The sequence below is a fragment of the Planococcus citri genome, chromosome 2, assembly GCF_950023065.1.
Source record: "Planococcus citri chromosome 2, ihPlaCitr1.1, whole genome shotgun sequence".
Lineage (NCBI taxonomy): Eukaryota > Metazoa > Arthropoda > Insecta > Hemiptera > Pseudococcidae > Planococcus > Planococcus citri.
Window position 1 is genome coordinate 20,137,323 of NC_088678.1, and position 9,673 is coordinate 20,146,995.

Below are 9,673 nucleotides of genomic sequence, written 5' to 3' on the forward strand. Positions count from 1 at the left end.
GGATATCAATTTGGGCCAACTTTAAATATGAGTCACTTTTTTCATGAAATTGTGCGATAGTGTGCTCTCTTGATTAAAATACAGGTTTTTCTGATCTTATAGAATTTGAATTTCCGCGGAAAAAAATGATGATCACATGTCAGTATTTGGGCAGTGGTAGAATTTGTGGAACAGAACAATTTGAATTCATTGAATTGAGTTTTTCTAATGTGACATTAGGTATTCACTCTAGGCGTTCTTTCGTCGATTTTAATGTCGCGAAGTGTTTTTTTTTATGCACGTGATAGATGATTTTATAAAAGTGTTGATTAAAATAAAAGCGACGAAAGATGCTATCTACTATTTTTTTAATTTTTATTTCGCTACTGTGGGCGAATATTAAAACTGATAGTTGTATGTGATTACCTAACTAAAAACCTGCCAAAGAACATGATATTTATTTTATTTAAACACTAGGTAATCGATAAAGTGTTCTCTTGATTAGTACCAACAGTTTCCTTAATGGGGAAAATTTCAGAGAAAAAAATGACAGGTACGGACGTCAGCACCTATGCTGGTAGTAGTACAGGTACTTGGAATATTCTGATAGTTTGTAATGGGTTATCTCAAGAAAACATTACTTTCTCCGCGTTCGTTGGTACCTATTAATATTGCAAGTATCATTTTTCGTGTACGTGATCGATGCTAGGTGTTAAGCCGAATTAAAATGAAAACGATAAAAAAAATTGTATTTTTTGTATTTGTTTCAATTATTGTTATTTCGATATTATGGACGAATGTGGAAGCTATCGGTAGTAAGTAATTAACTAATCATCTATCTTATCTTTATATTATGTATATAATTAGGTACCTATTTTTTTGAAGAACGTAGGCATGTTTAATTGCACAATATCAATACATTTGTATTGCTCTAGGAAATACATCAAAACCTCCGGATTGCTGGAAAAATGCTACCTACTGCGCTCCACACTTTGGTAATAATTTGACATCGGGCGAAAAAAAAGAATTTAGCAAGCTGAGGGAAAATGAAGATCAGAATTTCATATGTCCGCAAGCTTACGGTACGCAATAGTTTATTAACAGATGCCTACATTGTTTAATGAGGAACCTTACAATATTATAGATAAATATTTTGGTATTGTCTAATTTGTGACATAGGTAAACCCACTCCAAATGTCACGTGGTTAAGAAATGGCATCAATTTGAACAAATCCGAATTCAAGTGGACTGCTTACAAAATAAAAGTTGATCAAGATGAAGGAAATTACACATGCATTGTGTGTAACGAACACGGATGTATTAATCACACGATTCTAGTAACCATCCTAAGAGAAGGTAAGTAAATGTAAATACATAGGTAACTTGTAGGAATGAATTTTGAAAATTTAGGTCTAAATTCATCGAAATGATCAGAAATACCGAACATTTGAATTTTAGATGGATTATAAATTTTTAGCACTTTTTAGATGATGATCTGAAATCCACTGGAGGCTCCAAATAACTCTATAAACCAACACGAATTAATTGGAGAAAAATATTTCCAACTTTATAGTGCCTCCAATGATTTATCTCAACCTAAATTTTATACTCCGTTTGTGTCCACAGTCCTTAAATTACCCGCTTAACATGGAAATAACCGTTTTATACAAATATTTTGGAGCACCCAGGATAATTCTAAATTCATGGAAAAAATTGAAATCGCGCTTGAAGTTCCAAAAATTCTTAAAAGCGATGGTTCTCAAATCGGTCAGTCATTTGAACACACCATACGATATATAGATTAATAGTCTTGAGCCCACATAAAGAACTATTTCACCCCCCCCCCCCGGCCAATCTTCTGAAACAACTTTTTTCTCAAAGGGGGGGGGGGGTCCTAAGGAACATTTCTAGACCTTGTCCTAAAAAAATAAAGTGGCCCTACTTATAAAATGGTGGCCATTTTGATTGACAGGTCAACCGATGAAATCGCAGATTTTGCGTTTTCAACATAGGACTTGCACGAAATTTTTTTAACGGTCCAAGATCGAGAGATCAAGCAGAAATCCATCACCTGTCAAAATTTCAAGTGTTAAAGTGCCTTTTTCGATTTTTGGTGAATTTTTGAAAATCCAATTTAGGCCAAAAATGAGGAAAAAAATCAAAATTTTACCAAAATTGACCAAGAAAGCTGAAATTTGGAATATACTCTATTTTCGATATTCCAAATCGATTAAAAACTGTTTCAAAACGTTTTGAGCAGTTCTGCAGCCTTTAGAAGATCTTTGAAACTCGAAATTTCCACAAAATTTCATTGAATGGAGTTGGAAAGCCGAAATTCATTCTGCAAACTAATTTCAATACGTTACGAAGTCAACTGCAGGTGGATTTCAAGTTGTTTTAAAGCCTTCAGTAGATTTTTGAAATTTGAAATTTCCCCAAAATGTCATCAAACGGAGATGGAAGGCTGAAATTCACTCTGCACTCCAATTTTAACACCCTCTGAAGACGACTTCAGATAGGTTTAAGTCATTTTGGAGCCTCCAGCGACTTTTTGAAAATTACTGAAGTCTCCACCAGATTTTTGAAGCTTTAAGTTCCCGCAACATTTCATCAAATGAAGTTAGCAAGCTGAAATATATGTACTTCGCGAACTAATTTCAATACGATATAAAGTCTACCGCATGGTGGTTTCAAAATTGGTTTTGACCCTTCCAGCTACTTTTTGAAGATTTCAATTTCCCAAAAAAACGCCATGGGCCATTCCATGCCAAATTGGCGGATTTTTGCACGAAGGTTCTTCGATATTTTTCAAAATCAGATCATGTGTAGATGTCATCAAACGATGCCGAATGACGCAAACCGGACATTTTTTCGATTTTTTTTGACGGAGCTGTGGCGCTTCAAAGTTCTCCAAGATGGCCAAAATGGAAAATTTCAGTTGCAAATTGCTCCGGTTGTACGTGGTATAGAATTTTGAACTTTTTTTCAAATTGTAATACTTTGAGAGGATAATCGACGAATGATGTCAAGATCAGTGTTTCCACTTTTTAAAACTTAAAAAAACCGACTTAAAAACTTATAATTTAAATATAACCACGATGTTCCCCAGTAAAAATTCTGAAAAAATTCTCAGTTATAGTCCTTTTTATGTAGAATAACATATCAAAAATTGGACTGGCATTTTTTTTCATTTTCGAGAAAAAAAATTACAAGTTTCATTTTTATTGCATGAGTACCATCAGAAACCTAAAAAATGAAAATTTTTGCATTTTTGAAATATTTTACCAATGTATAGAGGAATAAGTATGTGAAGAAAATCCCCCCCCCTCCCCATTTGTCTACGAATTGACGAGAAATACCATTTTTCGTGCTATATTTTATTTTAATAGTAAAATATATTGAAAAAATTTAAAACTGCTTGGCACCTATACCCTATACCTAAGTACTCATTTGAACATGAATCCCGTTCTAAAATATAGAAATGGTCAAAATAGAATTCGTTCGAATAAGTGTAGGCGTGTAATTTATCATTATTGATTTTTTTTCTTATATAGCATTAAAGATTATAAATGGGCCTACAAATGAAAGTTGGACAATTGGACAAGCGTATAGACAGAAATGTGATATTAATCGCAAAGAAGAAGTTAGAATAGAATGGTATCACACAGATGTTCAACCTAAGAACGATACATTCGATGTAAGTTGTACAAAACATTATTGATCATAGGTTGTAGATATTAGTGTTTAGTTTGGGACTCGATCAGTCGGTCAGATCAGTCACAAGTTTTAAAGCACGACTTTAGAAGGCCTCGAAATATAAGATTGAACATGGCGTTCAGAATATCACATAATAAACCAACTAGCAGTAGAGCAGTACCTACCTAGCTTTGATGAATCGTTATTAAGTATACCTATATTTCTGATTGAAGAAGCCAGCAATGCACACGATAAGTAATGTTGACTCTAGTGAACTAAAATTTGAAATTACTGGTGAGAATCAAAAAGGATGGTACACGTGCAGAGCACTCGCTAAAGACGGTGGTGATGTGTACAAGAGTGGATATTTGATCGTTAAACCTAAAGAAGGTAAGTGTTTGAAATTAAGTTACCTGCAAAAACCAATTTCACATTATTAGAAAATCATTAGTCAAATAATTTATTTCTGTGCCTATTTGTTGTGTAGATGGAGGTCCAAGTATCCTGTGGTCTATTTCAGGCGGTATTGGTTTGGCCGTATTACTTGCCACTGTTATGCTATTCTTCTATCATAAATTTAGAGAGTAAGTCATTCTCAAGATTTTTTAGAGAAAAATTTCAGCACTTTACAATTGTACAGTAATTTAATTAATCGATGTTTTTCATTTTATTTTTTGATAAAATAACAGAAACAATCCTATTCCTCCAACTGCTATGAGGCAGTACCTTCGAAGAGTTGTCATCACAAAAAATCTCGATTCTGATTCAACCTCTGATGAAGTTAAGGTGAGTCTCCGATGAGTCTCCGAACCTCACAAACTTACGCTCTTACCTCAACTTGGTTATTAACGAACATGTAGGTCTAGTTCAAAGAATAAAAAAATGGATTCAAATCATAATATTTTTTTTTCATTTTCAGAATAGAATTGATGTTCGGTTTGATTATTATGTGGCTCCTGAGAATTTCATCAAGGAAGGCAATCAATGCTACGAATTTCAAAAAGATGAAGATTGGGATATTCCCAGTGAACATGTTAGATTATTAGATGGAAAACCTCTCGGTGAAGGAAATTTTGGCAAAGTGTACAAAGCAGAAGCTTTTGGAGTTTTGAAACCTGGAACGTTCACCACTGTTGCTGTGAAGACGTTGAAAGGTTAGTTCAGATTACTTTTTTATAACTTTATCACGAGTTCTTTGAAAATTCGATTAATGTCCTCTGTTTGTAGAGGGATACAATGAAGAAGCTGTGAAAAATTTCGTGCTCGAAACAGAAACGATGAAAGTAATCGGCAATCACAAGAATATCATCAATTTACTGGCCGTTTGTGTGGATAAGGGTGAGATGATGGTTATAATGGAATACGCAGCTCGAGGAAGTTTATTAAGTTTGCTTAGAACTCAAAACCACGTGTTGGCTAATGAAGAATATTACGCCATTTCGGGGAATAATTTAAGCGAGTCGACATTACTCGGATTTGCTCTTCAGATTGCCGAAGCTATGGAATTTCTGGCCTCGAGAAAGGTAAGTTCTTACAACACGAAAGTAGTGGACCTACTTGATTTCATTTGAGTTTTCGATTAAATGTGAATGAATTGAGACTTCAATTTTGCTTAATTTTTACAGTGTATACACAGAGACTTAGCTGCTCGTAATGTTCTTGTGACTGAAAATTACGTAATGAAGGTTGCTGACTTCGGATTAGCTAGAAATGTGCACGAAAATGATTATTATCGTTTTTTAAGCGAATGTAAACTGCCTGTCAAATGGATGGCTCCTGAGTCCTTGTATCAACAAAAGTACACGACGCAATCGGATGTGTAAGTTGATAAACTTTGAGTACTTTCAAAAAATAAAAAAATAAAATGAGAATAATTTTACATGGATTTGAAATGTTCAAGTTTTGAAGATGATGATTTGGTACATACTTATGTATTTTTGATTCGGAAAGTCTTCGAAACCGTTTGTAATTCTCTTCCGATTAATACAAATTCATACATTGCATTTTCGTAGAACAACTAGATTTGTCATTAATGATCGCTGATCAATCATACTTCGCCTTAAAATTCATCAGTGCATGTTAGCTATCATCTGTTTAAGAGGTGATCGAACGTCAGATTACTAGAAATATGCAATTCATTTCTTCATACCTAGTCATTAATTGCAGGGAACCCGATTATCACCCATCATAATATGTAGGTATCTCAAATTAATCAAAAGAAAAGACGAATTTAGGCTATTACTTATTGTAAAACTTCGTTCAAATTGATCGAAGAATTTTCGGAAAATTTAAAATAGACCGTTTTAGGAAATTTATATACCTAGGTACACATATCTAGGTACATTTTAAAAAACATTCCTAGGATATTTACTTACTTATTCAGTAATAAAAGTAGAAGAAATTATATGTAGGTAGTCCTGAAATTGATAACAACTCCCTCGAACCAAATTTCAACATTTTCAGACATTCTGGTGGCTTCAGCGTGATTTTTGATTCCTCCAGAATTTGAAAATTTCTTCAAAACCATTTGGCCTGATGTCCAGGCGTACTTTCCAAGTGCGTCTTTTGACCTGAATAGGTAGATTAAATCAAGTACCCAACTGTGGCCACCTTAAGGTTTTTTTTTTAACATTTCATTTTTGAAAACTGAATAAACTTTGCAGATGAATTTTTTTGAAGTTATTGCAATTCTATAACCCAAAAATGGTCATTTCAAAATTAATACAATCTGATAGTGGTGACTCGAAGAATGAAGAATAAAATTTCACCAAACGGACATAAAAAGCTGAAAATTAGTAAATAGCCCATTTTTGACCCGTCCAATTAATTGGAAACGAATTTTTGAATGTTAAAATGTCGATAAAATCTAAAGAAGTTACAAAACTAAAATTAATTTTATACATACCCTAACTTGAATGCTGAATCGACTGAAGATGGTTATAAGTAATCCTGCAGCTATCCAGCAATCCGTAGGCAACTTCAGATTTTCATGTACCTACATAAAGTGCCATAAGAACTTGTAGGTAGTTACGAATTCATTCTGTCAGTTGGGATATCTGGTCGTCCTTGATTTTTTTGGAAAATTGGAGGTGAAATTTGAAAAAAAAATGGCAAGGGGACCTTAAAAGATGCTGGGAAAACTTTTGGGTGCCCAACTTAAATTTCTGGTAATAATTGATCATTCTACATCATCTTGGATATATAAGAATTAAGAACCATTTTCGATATTTTTTCACTTTTCGGATTATATGTACTAAACAAGTGTGAAGTACCTACCTGGTTCCAAAATCGTACCTATCATTTTTGTAAGTCGTACAAACCCTATGGAAAAGTTTTAAAAAAATGAAATTTGTTTTCAAATCCCCCCTCCCCCCACCAATTTAAAAAAAAAGTCGAAGACGGCTCAGGCTCACCCTAGTAAATAGGTAGATACCTATAACAACTTAATAAAGCACACTTGACTGAAAAAAAAATCGAAATTGTTCTGTCCTCAAGGTAATTTTTGTAATTTTCACGAATTAAACCCAACTCTCCAAATCCGAATTTCACCGTTTCGAGCCATTTTGGAGTCTTCATCGCACAATTTTCGATCCCAGTAGAATTTTAAAATTTCTCCAGAAGTCATGGAAATCATTTTGAGCATCTAAAAATAGAGTTGTAGCTTGTCTTCGACCCCGTAAAATTTTTAATGATAACTACCTATACCTACTGGAGAATGCAGGTCAAAAAACACCCTCGAGGTGTCCGGCTAGAAATCAGTCGAAATGAGCACCAATGCTTTAAACAGGTTGATTCTTTGCTGCCGGAACTAATTTCTGTGCTTTCTGGTGACATTTTAAAATAATTTTGGAGAAATCGTAGATCACACTGGAGGCTCTAGAATGGCTAAAAATGATGAAACTCGGTTCGAGGGAGTCGATATCAGTTTCAGGACCAATTTCCATCATTTTTACTGAGTCAATAAGGTCAATAAGCCTAAATGTTTTGAATTTTTAAAAATTCAGCAAAAATCGAAAAACCCATTTAAGCTGCTAAAATTTGGATACTTATTTGTAAAATTAATATGTATTTCAGATGGTCCTTTGGAATCACCCTGTACGAAATAATGTCCCAGGGAACCCCACCATACCCTGCGTTGTTGGCCACTGAAGTAATAAAACAAGTACGCGAAGGTTTACGTATGGATAAACCTGATTTGTGTTCAGTACAAACGTAAGTATTCATCACAAAATATTGAACCATTTACCTACATATTCGTACATATTTTCATTTTTTAAACCTACAACGATTTTATACCGAATAATAATTTATTTTTGTGTGATAAAAATGTTTTCATTGCAGTTATAAACTAATGCAAGATTGTTGGAGCTACCGTCCCGAAGACCGACCAACCTTTACCGAAATTAAAGAACGACTGGCTGATCTGATTAGTAATATGGAACAAGTATGTACTTATTTGTAAACTATGCAAGTAACCGGTGAGGAAAAATTTCATAATTTATTTGGAAACCTTAGGTAACAGAAAATTTTCAAATGGACTCGTCCAGTTCGGAAAGCGAAGAAGAACAACTCGAATCTTCTTTGTACAATGCCCCTCTGATATATTCAGTCTGAGTATGCTGAATGATTGTTATGAAGACATCTCGTTCCATGTTCCATCTTCAGAACGATACCATAACATCCTGTAATTTTTGCAGAAATTGAAAAAGAAAAACAGCTGTAGGAAAAAATTGATGGATAAAATATATAAAATATGAGTAGTGAAAAAATTGAGGGAACCTCCACAACTCGTCAACTCCGATCGAGCTGTTTGGCTCTTGCAGATCGTGTCACCCACACCTGAGAATCAAATTTTCAGCTGTCGAAGTTGAGTAGGGTACTGCGCTTTCTGGGGCAATTAGAAAAATTTCTGGAGAAAATTCAACTCCTGCTGGAGGATTTAGATAGACCCAAAAATGATAGAAATCGATTCGTGGCTCGACTATTGGGGATAGGTGAAGTTTCGAGCAATTTCTTGCGAAAATTGACGATTTTGGAATTTTTAAACTTGCAGTTTATTCAACTTTTAAAAAAAATACATTTTTCAAATCGAAGTCAAGGACCAATAATAATAATTAGATACGATCTAGAAGATTTTTTCAGGTGTTTGATGAAATGGCGAAAGTGGCGAATTTCTTGAATTTTCGAACATGCTCTTTTTCAGACATTTTATTCTGCATGTGCCCCTTCAATTCAAAAGGTAGGCAAAAATTCATAGTTGTACGCAACATGAGTTGCCTACACTTACCCAGAACTGCTCAAAATGGTTCGAAACCATTTCCAGCCAATTGGGGATGATCCAAAGTGAGGTACATACCAAATAGCTTTTCCAGCTTAATTTGGCCAAATTATAATTTTTTAGAATTTTTGAAAAAAAATTTGATTTTTTAGAATTTTTGATGAAAAATTTGATTTTTAAAAATGCATCAAAAATTGGTAGACATCTGAAATTTTGGATGGTGAATGGTGATGCGTTTTACATGTGCTTTGTTAGGTTGAAAAATTTTTCTGCCTGTTAGGATCCCTTCTTTGTAAGTTTTTTTCAAGAATGTTCATATTTTTTTTCAATTTCAATCTCCAGGTGTTTTTATTTTTTATTCAATTTGTTTAAAATGAGAAATACTTATTGTTGTATACAAACTGTGTACCAACCTACTTATTTCGTTATGTTTATACTATCTATAAAATTATCGTTTTGAACCAGTTGGCCTGTTGCCAAATAAAATTTAACGCGTCTCTCGCTTAATTCAACTCGTTCCTCGTCTGTACATACTACATTGTAGTTCATTCTAATTGTTTCTCTCTCTGTGTAATCGTTATAATTTTTGTCATGTTTTTTTCTTGATTGATGAAGCATTTATTAATTAATTTCTCTGTAAATATTATGTACTCGTAAATACATTCGTTTGCTATTGCTTTTGTAACCGAGGAGTCGCTTTTTATTTCACTTACGTACTTC

The 9,673-nt window shown here is 33.7% G+C and overlaps 1 protein-coding gene across 2 annotated transcripts; it reads left to right on the forward strand.

The window, feature by feature from the left end:
* Positions 1-524: 524 nt before the first annotated feature.
* On the forward strand, positions 525-9,643 carry LOC135834920 (fibroblast growth factor receptor 1-like). Of its 2 annotated transcripts, XM_065348910.1 has the most exons (13): positions 525-794; positions 915-1,061; positions 1,159-1,335; positions 3,534-3,676; positions 3,909-4,065; positions 4,163-4,259; positions 4,365-4,461; positions 4,595-4,829; positions 4,903-5,198; positions 5,301-5,494; positions 7,750-7,887; positions 8,017-8,119; positions 8,191-9,643. In XM_065348910.1, exons 1-13 carry the CDS (start codon positions 707-709, stop codon positions 8,287-8,289), a joined length of 1,971 nt encoding a protein of 656 aa, XP_065204982.1. In that variant the 5' UTR covers positions 525-706; the 3' UTR covers positions 8,290-9,643. The 2 variants fall into 2 exon arrangements, with proteins under 2 accessions (XP_065204982.1, XP_065204983.1); XM_065348911.1 differs by lacking the exons at positions 525-794; positions 915-1,061; positions 1,159-1,335 and adding an exon at positions 1,385-2,942.
* Positions 9,644-9,673: the final 30 nt, after the last annotated feature.